Consider the following 19,617-nt stretch of genomic DNA (forward strand, 5'->3'; position numbering starts at 1 on the left):
TAAATATATTTTTTTATTTTTTATTTTTTTGTAGTTAAATAGATGAGTATGAAAAAATTTGATTGATTAATGTATAAAATGTAAGAGAGGAGAGATGAGAGAAAAAAAAAATGATTTATTTATTAATAAAAAAAGAAGCGAGAGGAGAGAGAAAAATAATTTTGAAAAGAGTTTTAAAAATTTGTTAATCAAACATATTTTTTTGATTTTTTTAATCCAAATATTCATTTAAAAACTAAACTAAACCAAACCAAACAGCACCATGGACTCTCAAAGGGAGAGAATATTCTTCCAGTCTGACAAGAAAATATGAAGGATTTGCATGAACTAAAGGATGGAATGGAAGTAAATAAAATAAACATCCTAAATAATATATATGAAACAGATGGTTCAAACATATCTAAAAACCAAATCCTGAATGAATATCCAACATATAGTTAAAGCAATTGCAAACTGTTCACGTCTTTAAGTTATACATAAGAGATCATATGATATAATCATGCCATTTTCTAACCTGACAATATAAATTTATATTATGTACAACTTTGGCAACCGCACAACCACAGAGGGGAGAATGTATTTACAAGTTGGACCTACGTATCTCTATGTATATGATATATACAACCACTAGTGTGGAGCTAATATATATATACACAAGATTTTTACAAGCCCATCCCATATGAAAATTTTCCAGCCTGCACTAGTGAGCCTCATGCAAATTTGAAGGACGCTGTGTTTACAAGGTTCATGTTGCAGGTGGTTTAGCCGTCATCATATATGGAGAGAAAAGCATTGGTTGCACCGGCAACAAGAAGGGCTTCATAAGGATGGAAGGCGAGGCAGCTTACATGTCTGGTCCTCTCAGCCACGGTCTGGTGATATCTGATTGAGCTAAGTTGATCACCGTCGAGGTCAAAAACATCAATATGCTGATTCGCAGAGCCACTAGCAATAATAGGGGCATGGCGATGAATGACAAATGCTGTGAGTGAACTCGTGTAAGGGTGAATAGATAGGTACGGATTGTTTCTGTTTCTTAAATCGAGAAACTGAATGTCTCCAGCATCAGATGCACTTACAATCTACACATGCAAAAACAGATTATCAGAATATGCAAATTTTCATTTCCCAAAACCACAAAATAGACTAGGTATTGAAAATAATGTACTCTATAAGAAGCCTTGCATACCTTTAATGGATCTAAACCAGGTTGAAACCCTAGTCCAACAACTCTACCCGTTCCTTGAATATGCAGCTGTGCTGTACCAACCATCCTATAAGTATTGCAGACAACCAACATAAACACATTCAATTTCTAGTTGGGATGGAGAGGGAGAGAGACTGGGATGTTACGGATTTATGTTGGAGCCTAAGAAGCACGGACACGACACGACACAACACTGACATGCCAACATGAAATTTTAAAAAAAATATAAGATACAACACGTGGAAGACATGTAAAAAATATATAATTTTATATATTTATTATATGTTAAATACATAGATATTAAGTCAAATATACTATTTTTAAGGTCTGAAGGAGAAAAATAAATATGAAGTTACATTATTTTTGCTTTATCATTAGATTTCAAGTTATTTTATTCAAATTTGTAATGGGTTTCATGTGTGTTTTATTGGGAAGTGTCCGATGAATGTCAAGCGCGTCGGTATCAAACATGGTGAGAGACATCACACATTACCTTCATAGAAATATCCATGCTTGTGAGGTTGGAGTTTTATTTGGTAATTGGAATATGACCTTAAAACATGTGCAATCCTCTAGCCAATATAAGGGAAACTTACATGTCAGGGGTACGGATGTCATATAGTCTAACAGAACCATCCTTAAAACCAGCCGCAAGCTGACCCTTGTGAACTTGAGAGGCAGACTACAAATCAGAAATAAATAAATAAGATACATCTTGAGAAATGGAAAAAGGATCAGAAAACATGCAACCATTCTTACTACATATTATATCCATCTATTGATATTGTCATTAACTTGACAAATCCTCACTCCATTACTTGGTGTTTATAACGTGAATATTCTTTATTTATTTATTTTAATTGACATAACATGGATATTATTTTTGTCATTAGAATATGATTACAAACTATAATAGCAACTGCTATTGTACTCTTCATATGCTTCTGAATTTATAGGTTAGTCGTCTTAATTCATGTTTTGATTCCAATCATCAAGTCCTTTTCATGTTCTGACAAATAATAACATTTAGCTTACTTGGCAAAGCATATGTGTTGCTAGACCATATTGAGTTCCATAGAAGCTTTTGATCTTTGTGGAAGTGGAAGTAACACACACACACACACACACACAAAACCACACCTAGTGCAAAGAAGTTAAAAACCCTCCTGAATTTAAACATCATCTCCCGGCCACATCTCAAAATAAAACAAAATAAGGTAAATCATCTCAAAACAAAATACATATCCAAAAAGGATAGAAAATTCCCTTCAGCGAAAATGATAAAGCATACTTAGGCCTCGTTTGGGAACAGGCTAATTTAGTAACTTTTTGGCTATTTGGTTAAAATATGAGCTAAAAAAAACTAGTATGTTTGGGATGACTTTTTGGCTTTTTACGAAAAGATGTGCAAAAAATAGAGAGAAAATAGAATCTTTGACTTTTTGGTATGGGTTGTTGGCTTTTTGATTTTTTTAGTGACTTTTTGACTAAATGGGTCGCTTTCCAAACGAGGCCTTAGTCATCAATCCCCAAACTCACACATTTCTATGAAGAAAAATTTATCAAGACAATAAAGGTAGGCATGCTCTAGGTAACTTCTTCACGTAAATGAAAAATGAAACAAAAAAATATTCACAATAAAATGCAATATCAGTGGTTTTCTTTAATTGCAATACCTCAAACCAGATAAAGGCACGCACTATCTTGCTTTTTTTTTTTCCCCCTGCAAATGATTCTACTAATTTATCTTTTCTTCATTTCTAGTCTATATCCTAATGTGGAGAAGCATATTTCTTTCTTCTTTCTATTCTTCTCTATTTTTTTAGTGACGAGTAAGAGAAAAATGATCTCAACGGAGAGCTCCAGAAGTATCACTGGAATTTGCGTTCTACTTCAACAATAGTACCATGCTGATCAGAGGCAACCCGGAATAAGGGACAGTTCCCAAGTTGAACTTGGCCAAATCTCAACACAAATTAACCACTTAAAGAAAAGCATGTCCTACGAAACAAACTTCTTGCTTAGTTCATTTGACCCGAAGACAATTGCGCTCATTACAAAAAACTTGAAAGTGTTATTTCACTCTCTAAAATCCTAACTTAAACCCATTCTCCTTATTCATGCATTTGACCTCTAGCATGCAATAATTTTATGAACTTTCACAAAAAAAATGGTCCAGGAAGACTTTGAACTAAGCCAAGCATATCCAAGCTCATCTGAACCTACAAAGCATGGATACTTCTAGAACCCATTCTAAAATCCTAACTTAAACCCATTCTCCTTATTCATGCATTTGACCTCTAGCATGCAATAATTTTATGAACTTTCACAAAAAAAATGGTCCAGGAAGACTTTGAACTAAGCCAAGCATATCCAAGCTCATCTGAACCTACAAAGCATGGATACTTCTAGAACTTAGATGTATCCATGTCGTATCTGTATCAAATACTCATACCCCACGGATTCTCTCAGATACGTATGTGATACTTCCTATATGTATCCTATACTTGAAATTTATTTTATTTTTTTTTATTTTGAGAAGTATGAGATACTTATTGGATACTCTAGGTCACAATCTGAAGCTCCAATCTCTTATGCAATAAAGATTAGAATAATTCTTGGATAGCATTAGAGTATAGTTGGTAGGATAAATAAAAGAGTAGTTTTTCAATACCTTGCTTCTAAGAAAAGAATAACATAGTGAGATCAAACTAGCAACCTACTTTCCAAAATTTATTGAATTGATGTACTTTAATGTGTCGTACATTGTTTAATTGTTGAAATCCAATTTTACCAATTTTAGTATATCATTCTATTTTCCTATTTTACTTTCTTAAATTTGGGTACAATAGTTTTAACCTTAAGTCAACATTATCCATTCTTAAAGAATATAATCTCCTTTAATTTTGGTCTTTCTTTGGCCACTCACTATCTGCATTCAGGTGGCATCAATAGATGACAAAATAGTAGCCTTAAGACTGTTCAGTTGACTGCAGCTAAAATCAACAAACAAAGACATGAGCAGTGACTTACTTAATAAGGTTCTACAACAAGAAGACGACCAAAACTGAGGGCCTTTTATTTAATGGAGTACATAATCCTAGATCATGTAACAGAGGCAAAGTAGTTGCAATTTTAAGCATTACTTAATATTGAGTTGAATTGATTAAAGTGATAAAATCCAACGTAAATGACTCAATAATGTAGCCTAAGCGGCAAGTCAAGAGGAGTCCCTACATTTTCAAACCAAAGCTTAAAATAGAAGTTGGAATAGAGAAAACAAAGACGTAAACATACCAATGCTGAGATGCCAACTTCTGACAATGAAGGAATAGACTTTATACACTGCTCCCTGTCCATGTCCCAGAGCATGATGGAAGATATCTCCCCAGATGCATACTATTCATAGCATACCATACAAAATATAAAGTTAACATAGAAGTATTGTTTAAACTAAAAGAATTTGTTCACTTAATTATGATCTGTTTGTTTGAGCTGAAAAAAATGTTTTTCGCATTTTCTGGCATTTGATACAACGGAAAACAAACCTATATAGGCGGAAAATAGTTTTCACTTTTAAAAGGTGGAAAACATTTTTCTGACTAAGGTTTTACCAATGCCACCATCACCTCCACCAACATACCGCCACCGCCACAGCCACAGCCACCATCACCCCACTGCCACCACCACCCCACCGCTGCCACCATCCTACCACTACTAACACAAACATTAGTACATTAGTTTCAAGGATGCAACCAAACAAAGGAAAATCGTTCTCCAAAAAATATTTTCTGGAAAACGTTTTCCATAGATTATGTTTTCTATTGGAAAATATTTTCTGCTGAAACAAACAGAGCATTAATAAAATATTCTTTTAAGGCATCATTTTTGTTGAAAGAAATTTATAATCATAAAGCTTGTACACAATTTGTCATTTCTCTCCAGTATTAATGCTCAGAGAAAAAGTTGTCCATCAATATTTTAATATCTTGGAAAAACAGTCCCAAATATATATATATATATATATATATATATATATATATTTGATAAATAAAAAACTTTCCCAAATATATAAACCAAGTGAAGCAAGAAACATGAGGACACTCAAAATCTGAAGAACATACTAGATATCCAGACTGCTGTTGCCAATCCACTACAGTGCCAACATTTTGGAATGCAGGTCCAATGCTTTGAATCGAAGAGAATGCAGTGACAAGCTTCTGATCACCCATTGACGTATAATCCTTCCATATACGAACATTTCCATCACCTAATTAAATGAGCTTTGTTAACTTAGGTTTGATGTGTCAATGTAGAGTTGATGGGGTGTAACCACCACTTCTACCAAACATACCAGCAACAAATCTTACGTGAGGCAACAAGAAGCAAGCTGTCATCAAATTCATTCATAGGGCAAAGCTTTGACACGCCTTTATTGGAGAAATTGTGGTTGTCAAAACTATTAAGCACTATATCTTCTTTATAATTCCACACCCTGAGACAACAAAAACTTGGGAAATGATCATCCAAACACAAAATATTGAAAGTGAATAAACTTAAATTTCAAAGGACACATTCAAGTGAAAATTTATTTGACTTGATGCTTAAAATATTTCCAACATCTAAACAACCCAACTTGGTTCGTCTCTCTAAAGACTAAAACCAATTTGGGGCATACAGGGAATAGGACGTTTTAAGGGGATTCTAATCCAAACCATGTTTTTGTTAATTAAACCTTCTACCTGAATATGTTCTTGTTATGCTGTAGTATTTGTTTATATCAAAATTCTACACTTTCAAGTTGGACCAGTGAGACCTATATATGTTTCAAATATATCTCAAAATTTCTGCAGAGTTGATTCCAAAACAAAAAGAAAGGTCAAAAAATAGAAAATAAAACAAACCAAACAAAACAACTGCACCTGATCTGCTCGGTTTCATCTGAAACAATTACAACAGGAGAAAATGGGTCCAACAAAGCTGCTTTTGTGCCCAACTTAAAATTTGTATCCCAACATGCAATTTGTTTATTGAGCTTGCCAACAGCTGACATAAAAATAGGATGATAAATTATGACAGATTACACATGAAGAGAAGCTCTATGTAGAAAACACATAGGATACTCACAGAAACGCTGCCATTTCATCATGCAATCTAGTGCTACTTTCTCTCTCTCTTCTCTTCTACTCAAAATTTCTTCATCATCATCTATTGTATTACGAATTGGCCTTGAAAAATGGTTGCAACTCCATTTGTAAATAGCTGAATGCGAAAGTAAATTGCGCTCTAAAATGCTGCTCAATTCACCAGAAACCAACAATGGATCAGCCAATCCCAAGTTCTGTGAATTTGCCAGGTGAGGCCCAGAAAGAACTCTTCGCATCCCTGTGAAATGACGTTGCTGAGGGGGAATAGCAGAAGTACTTCCCAACCTCCGAGGTAATTGACCTGACAAATGAAATTCAACAATAGTGAAGGAATGGATACATTAATAAAGGTGTGACTACGTTACTTAATCATAAGTTATCCATATTTGACATTTTTCAGATGCAATGGTATTTCAGTTCAACAATGCTACGACGACCATCTCTTCTTTACCATATTGAGCTTACCACATTATGTGTCATACTCACATTTGTTGAATATAATAGGTGTGCCACATAAGGTGGTACACAAAACGTGGTAGGAAGAGATAGTCATTCTAACATTATTGATTTCAGTTACAAGAACCCACGCACAAGCAAGGTATTTAAAGAGACACAAGAATACCCACAACTTACTATACCTGAATCACTGAAATTGCAGACTATGGAAAAGTTTGAGGTAATACCCCTAATCTCTCCCTCTTTCTCTCTCTCCCCCCCTCTCTGTTCCCCCCCCCCCCCCCCCCCCCCCCCAAGCTCTTTCCCCTTCTAGTTAAGTAGTATTAGCCAAAATTACCTGCTGACAGGTCCAACCCCAAAGAAGACCTTGCTAGTCTGGCATGGCTGCTTGATGCCGGTAAAGATGCACCAATATCACTCAAACGATTGTTGCCTCCACCATACCATATTGCCTTAAATGCAACTTGATCAATACCAACTTGCGTTAGTATCTGTTTACCAATACCAGCAATATGTGGTGATGGGTCCCTGGCTAAAGAACACAATGCTAAAACACATTGACAGTATATTCTTTCATCAAGTGGTTTTGGCCTCAAATAGCCAAGGGCCATATTACTAAAACGGTCATTAAATATTTCCAAATCAGAGTTATGAGATGAATATTCTGACTCTGGAGAACCAGACATTACTCCTGTTGTGGCAGGATCACTGGAAGAGACCCTGTCATAATGACTCATGGCAGTGTTATAGCGACCACCAAACAACAAGGAACCAATTTGGGTAGGAATGATAAGCCCATGCGGCTTGCAGCAGCTTCCGCCAGTAGAGCCACTAGATGAACTCTCAAGGTTTGCTAACAACGGTGGTAAACCCAGAATGGTATTAGAGTGCTTTCCCAATGTAACAGCAGCCAACTTCAAGTACTGCTTGTGGCCAAAAGAAAAACGGGCAAGAGCTGTCAAGTAAACAATGCAAGAAATGTCAAGGAAGTAACCAACTAAGTAGTAATTTGCAATGTAGTACAGTTACACAAGTTCCACACAACCCTTCTGCCTAAAACACACACACACATGAGAGAGAGAGAGAGAGAGAGAGAGTCATGCCCAGACTAGTTGAGGTGTGCATCAGTAGATATTTCACAGGAGAGAAAAACTGAGAACAGGTCCAGATATAACAATGATAGACCAGAAAAGTAAACGACTAGAAGTAACTTACGGGTTTTCTGAATTACTAAAGAATGAAAGTCAACAGTTAAGCAGATAAGATCAGTAAAGGTAGTGATCCTCTTAAAAAAAAACTGGTATATCTGAGTTGCTGAATAATATTCCATCCAAGAAGCCTATTGTTGAAATCACTTTGAATAATTTAGGTATTCCTTAATTGGCTATTAAGGGTGCTATTGAATATTTTAAGACTACTGAAATACAATTACACTAAAATCCAACACATTACTAAGTCATAAATTTTTAATATATTAGTTGGTAATGCATATTTCATGATCACATGTTTTAGAAAGCTACAATTTACAAGAGTGAGGCATGCACTTGTGTACCTCACAAGGAAAACTCCTCAAGGTTACATGTCAGGTCATGCCTCAAGGCATTTCTTCAAGTTATAAATAATAATAAAATTGAGACTTTAAAGCCATATTCAATCAGCTGCTGATTATGTAGTCATCTTCTTTTTAAAAGGCATAGTAAGAAATCATCTGATTAGAAAACTTGACAGTGAGTACAAACCTATAGCAACCTCCAATCTAACCAGTGGATTCCCATCTGAAACAACAGCCAGAAGGCTCTGAACTATACTAACTTCATCCTTCACCTTCTTGTTGTCCTGAATTTCTTCACTAATTTCACTCCAATCTTCACATGAGTCAGATCCACTTTCAAGTAAGTTACTTAATGCAAAAGTAGCAGAAGCCCTAACCTGAAACAATGCAAACAGACAGATGGAGTTCTAAATAATTACTCATTGTCAAACCTAAACATTGAGCCAAAAAGAATGAAAGAGGACCTCAGGTTGGGGATCTGACAATAGCTCATGTAACTTCAGTGCATCTGCTCGCAAAGCTATAACTCGCGCCTCAGGACAATCCTCACAGAGCTTTCCTAGACAGAGGCAAAGCCACTGAAGAAGAAGAGGCTCAGTTTGGATATCATTTGGTTGAAGATACCTCAAACACAGGTGTATAAGATCAGAATTAACACAAGCTTCCTGTCCCTGTCTATGCCCATCCACAATGACAGTCAAAACAAATGCAGCCATTGCTCGCTGTTCAGGATTTGCATCAATGCTATCAAGAAATTTGATGAAATAAAAGTGCCCTCCATCCTTTACCAAATCAACCTGACATGACTATTATACCATGGGACAAAAATGAAGAATGTCAAGAAAAAAAAATAAAGAAAAATACATTAAAAGACATCCATGTCTCTGTGTGTGTGTGCTGTCTTGTCATATTACAGACTGGAAACACATCTTCGGATGCTAGAAGTTTTTGTATTCTTCAATACAGAGGAACATTTAGTGTAAGAGAGGCTATCTTATTGACCAGAAGTTGAATCAACAGCATCAGATAGAAAGGATGAATACATTGCTCACACCGGAAACATGTGGATGACTCCTCACTTGTTTTGTTTATGACTTGCCAAAGACATATACATACATATATATATATATATATATAACGACTAACAAATTACCTTATCAAATGCAAGGATCTTTGTCCATATGAATACAAGACTTTGTCTCAGGTCTGCTGCTGGTGTTTTAAGCAACTTGAGCACATATGGAAAAATTCCAACTGACAAGATCTAGATGAACAGCAAACTGCTTGCATAAGTTAAGTACAAAATGACAGCAAACTGGACAAGGGATGAAATGAAGAAGAAAAAGATAAAAAAGAAGACGAGCATTAGAAAAGTTACCAGATTCACAGCCCAGGGACCCATATCAAGGAATCTTCCAAGAAGGAACAGTGCTCGGAATCGATGACTTTGACTGAGCAAAACCTAAAATAATTTGGCAATTAATTTTAAAAAAAAAAGAAAGAGAACAAAAGTAAAAATAAACATGACAAAGCATTAACTCACTGCCCTATTAAAGCCAATATCTACTGTAAATTGAAGACCATCATGCCTTCCCTCATAGCCACAACTTGAACCATATGCATATGGCTCCAATCCATTGTCCCACATGACAGATGGGTATTTATTAGTCACTCATCTTTATTCAAAAATAATACAAAATGCATGTGTTGCTACAGCCCAAATAACTGAATTGTACCGGTGCACAGTGATATTATAGTTGCTTACCCTATTTAATAAACTTTTGTTTAGTTGTTAACACATAGATATCTTCAAAATAGCATAGTAAAATCAATTTTCGTTTGGAAGAGGACAAGATAGAAAGATTTTGTAAAGCACCCAGCATTGTGACTCACAAGTTGGACAAGTCATCCTAATAATCAACCAAACTCACTCAAAACATAGTCTTATGAACTAATTCAAAAACCCGTGCAGTTAAGCAGACTAAAACACAAATCAACCAATGGGCAACAAGAATGCAGTTAAGCAGACTAAAACACAAATCAACCAATGGGCAACAAGAATGGCTGCACAATGCATGAGTTATGAAACTGACTACACTTAAAACAATCTTGTGGAAAAAACTATTGTACTAAAATCATAACTACTGGCACATAAATTTTAACCAAATTTAGGATTAGATTCCAAGTTCAATGGGGTGATAGGACTCTAAAATTCAAATCCTTTGAACCTATACAACTGACATGTGGTGTCTACAAAGTCCAAAAGACAACTTGCTCAACCAAGTGGTGGCACATGTAGAGCCTACGGTGGAAAGACTACAGGAAAACAACTCTAAAAGGATCAATACGATCAGTTGAGATACCTGATAAGATACAATAACATCGCATTTAAACGATGTTACTCAAGATCTTCAAGTCTATACAAGTAGAGTGACACATGGAGCCTACAAAATTCAAAGGACAATGCATTCAATCAGAGGATGACACGTACAGAGCCTACAAGAAGGAAGCTACAGAGGATAAAATCCAAAAGATCAATATAGTTAATCATGTTTGATATGATAACATTATGTTCAAATTTGAACAGAGTAATCATAAAAATTCAAAAGGGAAATTTAGTCAAAACCTGTCCATTGGACCCTTGTTTGGTAAAAATGACAGCCCAATTTATTTTTCTTCATAAACCCCCTAAGGAGAAAACACATAATTGAGTAAAGAAAAAGTAAAATATCTTCTTTTTTTTTCTTTCTTAGACAATATTAAGAGAGTACCATGTTACTGTCAAATAGAGTAATTATCAAACAAAGTAATATATTACTGTTACTGATTACATCAATTTCAACGGTAATAATTTTTTTTTTAAAGAATTTCATAGTCAACCTGGATCTTATTTGATAGATCTTGATGAGAGAATTCTAAAAATATTATTTTTATTAAAAACCGACATCTACATCAAAAGTTATATTATTTTAAAGTTTAATATTTTGATAATAGTGATATTTGTTGGACATTTCAAGAAAAACTTTTTGTGCTTGTCCTTAATGCATTAAAATTTTATTATGAGGGGGTTTTGACCAAATTCCTCAATTCAAAATTCAAACTGAGGATAAGAGTCTCTTATCATGTAGATGGCCCTTTATAAATATGAGGACCATCACATACAAGAGGTGACGACAAAAAGACGATTAGAAAGACAAGAATCAAGAGAATTCCAAAGCTGAGAGTTCTAAGAAAGTTTTTTTTTTTGAACTCGTTCTAAGAAAGTTAGAACCTGAAGAATTGCATACAAACCCATTGACTGTACTTGGTGTATTTAGAGGGTTTAAATCCCCAAAACTTTAATGAAATAATTCTTTTGCTTAAATTCTCTTCTCTCCTTTTTTTTTTTCTTCAATTTTTCTGTTCTTCATTGATTGGAGGTTTCAATTGTTTGAAGTGTGTAATTAACAATCTGGAATTCAAATCGGAAATAGGAATCCACAATAAACAATTAACACTGTTTAGCCTAAATGAGACTAAACAGTGGATGACATGAATTTTGAAATGTGTTAAAATTTGCATCTACAATAACCTTTAGATGATAAATGAAGAGGATTCAAAAAATAGAAAGATTATTACAGAATTGGATAGTGTACGGATATATTTTTAAGTACTGTTGGTGTACTCAAATAAATTATTCATCAGTCACTAAGAATATAGAAGCTACAAGTTTGCAATCCTGATAAGGGCATCGAAAGTCTCACCCAAAGAACAATTGGCAATTGCTCTGGTGGCTTCTTATGTTGGGACCCAAAGTCGAGCCATACCTCAAAAGCTGTTAGTTGTTCATCAAAAAATGAGCTTGGCTGCAATCAATAGGAAAACACATTATACTTTCGTGATAATTGCTAATTTATAAGGACAGCAACTAAAATATCCAGTCTGATAAAAAATTTCCAGATCATATGGTCACTCAATAATCGCTACACAAAGATGGCAGTTTCTATCTGTGTGTTAAGTCTACTATGCCATTAAAATTCAAAATGCCTGCACATAGCTAAGGCAATTGATTTTAGGGAAAGGCTCTCATGTGCTCCCCAAAAAAAAAAGAGTGTGCATATGGTATGCACCTTATACAAAAAGTATAGCTTTTATCACAAAATGTACTTCACAAAAATTATAAGTTTTTGCTTCTCACAAAAAGTGTAACTTTTACCACAAAAAGCATGACTTTGGTTATACATAACTTTAGGGGTGCACACCATAACATCACCATTTATAACTTTCATCACAAAAATCATAACTTTCATCACAAAAGATCGTAATTTCTTGCAATGTGCAATTGTAGCATTTCTCTTGATTTTAAGTCATCCAATCACCCTTGGTGACATTTATTTAAACCACCCTTCAGTTATTTCTTTCAATTTCTCAAATCCATGCATGTTTAATTTAAATCACAACACACCACAGTTAAAAGTAAAACCAGTTTTAGTCATGGTCGTCAAAATTGGGATCCTACATTGGATCTGTGAGCGGGTCTCGTGGATCGGATTGAGGATCGTAAAGTTCTACTTTCTATTCAATTTAAGGTAAAAATACCAATAACGATGGTGCATATTAAAAATAAAGAGAAAAATCACCGGCCCAAAAGATCCTAGCTGCGATGTGATCCTACCTACAATCCTACACGATCCTACTTGTGATCCTGCTAATTTTACAACGATCTGGATCATATTGGAAATTTACGTTTTGCAGGTTCATACAATCCAAGTCACAATTTTTATAACCATGGTTTGTCCCCATTAGATGAGGGTCTAGGAGGGAAAGACACTATGCTATAGCCTATATCTTACCCTAACTAAACAGGGTGCCAGGTTTGAACCATGTTTAATTAGGGTGATTGGATGATTTAATACTGTGGTACCAGGTCCGAACCCACAACCTCAAGGTTGATAGGCCAAGCTTTAAACACTGAATCAATGGCCACAACACACCGCAGTTAAAATTAGATATTTTGGAGAGGTAATTAGGTAACAACACATATATCATGAAAAAATTTTGAGAAACAATCTTGTAAAAGTGAAAAAAAAAACAAAAAACAAAACACTGGTATTAGTTAATAGCACATTGCATGTAGTCCTCTCTTTTCAGCTCAAATGCTAAAGAAAATCAATTTTTTACAGGATATTCTGATAGTAATTAACCCATTAAAAATCCAATCCAATTTTTTTTTTCCAAAAGTTACAATAATTTAAGAGAGAGAGAGAAAGAGAGACTTGCATTAGATGTCGTAAATTCACCCAGGTAACCACCAAAGCCCACTTGGATATCTAATGGGCCCCCTAGAGAGGCAAACTGCCAAAGTGACCACCCATAACAGCACTGGACAAAATATTAACTAAGCAAAACAGATACCTGAAATTCAGCTTCAGGCTCTTTGACAAATAACTTAAGGCAAGTTTCAACTGCCATATCCCATGCGTCCCTGTAATGCATAATATTGGTACAAGAAAAGACGAAATCGAAAACAAGTTTAAAAACAAATTTCCAGTGAATCATCTCTAAATTACCACATGTGATGCCAATGTGTTTGAGGCAACAAGGGGTAAGAAATTGGTGAACAATTTGTCGATCGCATAATTCTTTCAGCAAGCAGAAAGTTTCGGAAAAGACTCGCAACTAAAAGGTCTTGCCTAAATAATCTCTGGAAAGTATCTGCCAGAACTGAAGTCAGAAAGATGCCAAAAAATATTCTGATAGAAATGGAGAGAGATACATGAAAATCTACTCATCAGCACACAATTAGATACCAGAATATTACCATGAGGGAGAACATTCCAAGCAATAGTGTCCGTCACTGCTGTAAATATCCAATTCAACTCCCCAAAAAGAGATTTTCGATCATTTGGGTGGCCTGGAATTTTATCAATGATTGTTGGGTCAAAAGCATCTCTAAGTAATGAACGTGGGCAGAACCTGGCATATAAGATGCAATAATTAAAATATTATCAAACTTAAATCAGTTAGATATAAGGTCATGTTTGATACCCATTATAGAGGAGATTGAAGGGGAGGGGGATTACTAATACCATGGGTCCCACTTCATTGAATTTCAACGTAGAGAGGGGTACACGTTAATCACGACATTGAATTATTTTTAACCATAACAAGATATTAATAAACTTATAAATTTTTGTAATTCTATTTTTTTGTCAATCGGTGAGATATAATATTACAATTATCCTGAGATTTACCTCAACGTGACTTATAAATCCACAATCAACAACTAAATTCTATTAACCCAATAATAGGGACAAACAAACAACTGAATTTATAATCAGTAAGTCTAACACTATCAACTTAGGAAAGAAATAACCAACTAAACAAATTCCATAATAAGAAATAAATTATCAATTGATTTAATTTTTCCTTGACCTATCAGTTAAGCGTGTACAAGAATGCCCAAAAGAATAGAATAGAAAATTTTAAAAATTTTAAAAATATAAGGAAATTTACATGATTTAAGGAGGGGCACAATTACAATTTTATTAGGGATAAATAATACATAATCTTTATGTATAGGGGCAGTCTTATATTTATCAAAACTTTAGGGGTGGCTCCGTCCCAGCCCACATGGGTCCTGCAAAATGCAAAAAGGGTGCGATTGCTAATACCATGATATTGCTAATCACCCAAAATGGTGGAATTAGCTATACCACCCTCCCCACTGTATTGCTAATCCAATGGCCATGGGATTAGCCACAGCACTACATTGAATGGTAAAAAGTAATTCACCCATCTTGCCCTATGCTATATCCTACCTTAATTAAACATGGTACAAGTACTCCCATAGTATATATATTCACATCCCTTATCCTATGTATTACTAATCCCAACTTTAATTCCATGGTATTACCAATCCCCAACAATGCAAGAAAACCTATACTGGTTATGAGTAAGGGCTGACAAGGTGCCACTTCTGCCAACTTAGCTGACCAGCTAGGGAAGGTAAGGATGTCTGATGTGACTACTAAAAAAATATTCCCAAGACATAAAGACACACAGACAAGGAATTGAATGTAGATAAAATGCACATCCTACAGCTCAAAACTATCTGGTTTTAAGCTTCAATAACATTATAGCCCAACTGAAACTGAAAAGGAGTGCACAGAATCATAGAGTAGCATTCAACACATTAAAATGACTGCAAGTACTTGTCACAGACTAGGCAGTATTCTGGGTGTTGTCTTGTAAAATACAGGTTTCATATTTTTTCTCATTTGATTGATACTCTACAGAACAATCAGAACAGTAATTCTTTGAATACAAAGAACAAAGCCCAATCACCTAAAGTTTTTCTGAAGAAATGTTTGAATGGTCCTTTACATGTCTAATCTAAGCAATTAAGCAGAAAATCACTGTAGATTATTGTGTGCAATCTACCATAAATCTTGATCATGAAGATCCAATTTCATTTATAAACAGGTTGATGAGTTGGCTAAACCTCGAATTCATGGTACCCTCACAAAGCTCCCTTTATTTGCAAGATTTGTGTATTTTATGGGCTATTCAAGCAAAAAAACAAATATGACAAGATATGGACACAACAACATGATTTTTTTTGAAAGGACACGTGCAACGGGGACATGTCACTAAATAAATATATTTATATATACATGAAAATAAAAATTTCTTCATTTTTATGTTAAAAATATATTAATATGTTATTGTATCGAATAATAAGAAATCATTTTTCACATTCTAACAGTTGTCAAATTGAAAATCGTATTGTGAATCGAAATCCTAATTTTGCAAATTTTGAATTGCATCAAGAGTTAAAAGATTCAGCACAAACTAAAAATAAATAAAAAATAAACAACTGTACTTATGGCAGAAATAATAATTGATTTGGACACATGCTAGTCAATAGTTCTTTTATGAGGCCATGATTACACCTCATAGCAGGAGATGTGGGTCCAAATCCCACCAATCACAATATTATTTAAAATTATAACATATTTTCTCTTAACATTCAAATAGAGTAGAATACAAATAAAAAGCAAGTTAGAAACCTTCATCCTCACATGCCTTAACAGGTGTTTCTTATTGTTCCAAAAAAGAAAAAAAAAAAAAAGAACTGTGGGAACATGGGGTGCTGGAAATTTGTGTTAATGCATATAAGTAGATAGTGGCATGTATATAATATGATAGTGGTAGATAGTGGTAATATATAATATGTAAGTGGCATATAATGGGTTATAATGATGTTTGTAATATCTCCTATATAAGGAGTGTCATTTGGTCTTGTAAAATAAGAAGTTTTGAATATAACAGAAATATATTCCTTCTTCCTCATATTTTCGGAGTTCTTCTTCCTCATATTTTCTAAGTTGGTATCAGAGCTACAAAAAACACAGCAGCCCTAAAACCGTCATAGCCATGTCGGAAGTCACGTCCGAAACCACTTCAACCCCTGCCGCTGCCATTCCGGTGAAAACGTCAAACTCTCACTCTGTCCAAATCACCACCATCCGCCTAAATGGTGATAATTTTCTCCGCTGGTCACAATCTGTTCGGATGTATATCCGTGGGCAAGGAAAGATCGGTTACATCACTGGTGACAAGAAGGCTCCTGCTGTTAATGATCCGCTGTTCGACAGTTGGGACGCTGAAAATTCCATGGTTATGACATGGTTGGTCAATTCCATGGAGGAGGATATAAGCTCTAATTACATGTGCTATCCTACTGCACAAGAATTGTGGGATAATGTTAGTCAGATGTATTCTGACCTAGGAAATCAATCTCAAGTTTTCGAATTAACTTTGAAGTTGGGAGAGATTCGTCAAGGAGATGATTCCGTCACCAAATATTTCAATTCGTTGAAAAGGTTGTGGCAGGATCTTGACATCTTCAACACATACGAATGGAAATCGGTTGACGACTGCAACCACCACAAGAAAACTGTGGAAGACAGCCGTATTTACAAGTTTCTTGCCGGCCTCAACATTGAGTTCGATGAAGTGCGAGGAAGAATTATTGGCAGACCTCCTCTCCCATCCATTGGCGAAGTATTTGCCGAAGTCAGAAGGGAAGAGAGCCGAAGGAGCGTCATGCTTAAGAAAAAAGGTACTGGTGAATCAATTGAAATTTCTGCTTTAATTAGCGATGCTGCGGCCAACAAGGCTGCAAATTACCAGCGCAGGTTTGATGATAAGCCACGGGTCTGGTGTGATTTTTGCAACAAGCCTCGCCATACACGCGAAACGTGTTGGAAGATCCATGGCAAACCTGTCAACTGGAAAAGCAGCAAACAAGGAGAGAAGAATCGTGGCTTTCCTACCGCTAATGAAGCCGATTCAGGTCCCTTCAACAAAGAGCAGATTGATCAACTCTTAAAGCTGATAAAATCCTAAAGCCTTCTCTTGCCTAAACTTTTCTCCGTGGATCATAGATTCCGGTGCCTCCGATCACATGACTAGTTTTTCCCATTTATTTAGTACCTATTTCCCTTGTTCTGGTCATGACAAAATCAGAATAGCCGATGGTAGTTTTTCACCTATTGCAGGAAAAGGATTTATTAAACTAACTGAGAAAATTAATCTCAATACTGTTCTTCACGTCCCCAACTTAGCCTGTAACCTTTTGTCTGTCAGTAAACTATCTAAGGATTCTAATTGTCGTGTTACATTTTTTGAATCCCATTGTGAATTTCAGGACCAGAACTCGGGGATGATGATTGGGCGTGCTAGGATGCTTGAAGGTCTTTACTACTTTGATGAAGTACCTGTTAGTAATAAAAAAGCTCAGAGCTTTAATAGTACTAGTTCAATCTCTGTTCGAGAAAAAATAATGCTATGGCACTATAGGCTAGGACATCCTAGTTTTCTTTATCTGAAACATTTATTTCCAGAATTATTTAAAGGGATTGATTGTTCTTCTTTTCATTGTGAAAGTTGCATTTTTGCAAAATTTCATCGCTCTACTTATTTGCCAAAACCTTACCAGGCTTCCAAACCTTTTTATTTGATTCATAGTGATGTTTGGGGCCCTTCTAAAATCACTACTCTTTCTGGTAAAAGATGGTTTGTTACATTTATTGATGACCATACTCGCTTATGTTGGATTTATTTGATGAATAAAAAATCTGACGTGAAAAATTTATTCACAAATTTTTACAATATGATTGAAAACCAATTTCAAACCAAAATTGGTATTTTACATTCTGATAATGGAACAGAATATTTCAATGAGCAGTTGGGTGAGTTTTTGGAAAAAAATGGGATTTTTCATCAATCTACATGTCGGGATACCCCTCAACAAAATGGCATTGCAGAACGAAAAAATAAACATCTACTTGAAGTAGCACGTGCTATAATGTTTTACATGCATGTTCCTAAATATTTATGGGGTGAAGCAATTTTAACAGCCTCTTATTTGATAAACAGGATGCCTACAAAGGTGTTAACATACAAAACACCTTTCGATTGTCTCAAAACTTTTTTTCCTGACACGAGGTTGTTTTCTGATTTACCCGCCAAAGTTTTTGGATGTACTGCCTATGTTCATGTTCCTAGTCAATTTCGTTCAAAACTTGACCCCCGTGCTATAAAATGTGTTTTTTTGGGTTATTCCTCAAACAAAAAGGGGTATAAGTGTTTCGATCCTCAAACCAAGAAATTTCATGTGAGTATGGATGTGTCATTTGTGGAAACAAAATCCTATTTCCCCAACACTTTTCTTCAGGGGGAGACAAGTGGAGTAGAAGACCGTTTTTCGGATATTTCTATCCCGCTCCCCAATGTCATTTATCCTACACAAAAACCACATCTGTCTGATAATGATCACTTAGGAGAACCAAGTTCTATGGTGCCTAGTCAAGAAGATTCTTGTTTAGGGGGAGAAGTACTACAAAATGATCTAAATCCTGAGCTTCAGGTTTATACTAGGAAGCGATTTCATCTGAGGAATAATGACCCGAATGTCCATCCTAATGACCCGAATGTCCACCCGAGTTCTGGCATCGAAATTTTAGGTAATCCTATTCCTTCTATTTCCGACCTTGATGTTCCTATAGCAATTAGGAAAGGTGTCCGAAATTGCGTTAAACATCCTATTGCAAATTACCTCTCCTATCAAAGACTGTCTAAAAACCATAGAGCTTTCACATCTAAGATTTCACACTTGTTTGTTCCAAGGAATATACAGGAAGCATTGGATGATCCGAATTGGAAATTAGCAGTCATGGAGGAGATGAATGCTTTAAGGAGAAGTGGTA

The 19,617-nt window shown here is 35.3% G+C and overlaps 1 protein-coding gene across 7 annotated transcripts in view; it reads right to left on the bottom strand.

Annotated features, from left to right (window-relative positions):
- Positions 1-346: 346 nt before the first annotated feature.
- Positions 347-19,617, bottom strand: part of LOC114305677 (regulatory-associated protein of TOR 1) — a 50,365-nt gene continuing 31,094 nt past the window's right edge. For 5 of the 7 annotated variants that reach the window (XM_082920008.1, XM_082920010.1, XM_082920009.1 and 2 more), the window contains 17 exons: positions 14,163-14,317; positions 13,912-14,056; positions 13,757-13,826; positions 12,106-12,207; positions 9,741-9,824; positions 9,516-9,626; positions 8,827-9,168; positions 8,550-8,739; positions 7,148-7,765; positions 6,335-6,655; positions 6,130-6,253; positions 5,578-5,702; positions 5,332-5,477; positions 4,505-4,606; positions 1,804-1,889; positions 1,190-1,274; positions 347-1,082 (listed from right to left, as the gene is read on the bottom strand). In XM_082920008.1, the coding sequence (XP_082776134.1) occupies positions 762-1,082; positions 1,190-1,274; positions 1,804-1,889; positions 4,505-4,606; positions 5,332-5,477; positions 5,578-5,702; positions 6,130-6,253; positions 6,335-6,655; positions 7,148-7,765; positions 8,550-8,739; positions 8,827-9,168; positions 9,516-9,626; positions 9,741-9,824; positions 12,106-12,207; positions 13,757-13,826; positions 13,912-14,056; positions 14,163-14,317 (3,127 nt within the window). In that variant the 3' untranslated portion in view covers positions 347-761. Of the gene's footprint in view, positions 1,083-1,189; positions 1,275-1,803; positions 1,890-4,504; positions 4,607-4,822; positions 4,922-5,331; positions 5,478-5,561; positions 5,703-6,129; positions 6,254-6,334; positions 6,656-7,147; positions 7,766-8,549; positions 8,740-8,826; positions 9,169-9,515; positions 9,627-9,740; positions 9,825-12,105; positions 12,208-13,756; positions 13,827-13,911; positions 14,057-14,162; positions 14,318-19,617 lie in introns of those variants that run through there. The other 2 variants (XR_014364120.1, XM_082920012.1) reach the window with 2 other exon arrangements.

This window comes from Camellia sinensis, chromosome 3, assembly GCF_055761805.1.
Source record: "Camellia sinensis isolate YWXY chromosome 3, ASM5576180v1, whole genome shotgun sequence".
Lineage (NCBI taxonomy): Eukaryota > Viridiplantae > Streptophyta > Magnoliopsida > Ericales > Theaceae > Camellia > Camellia sinensis.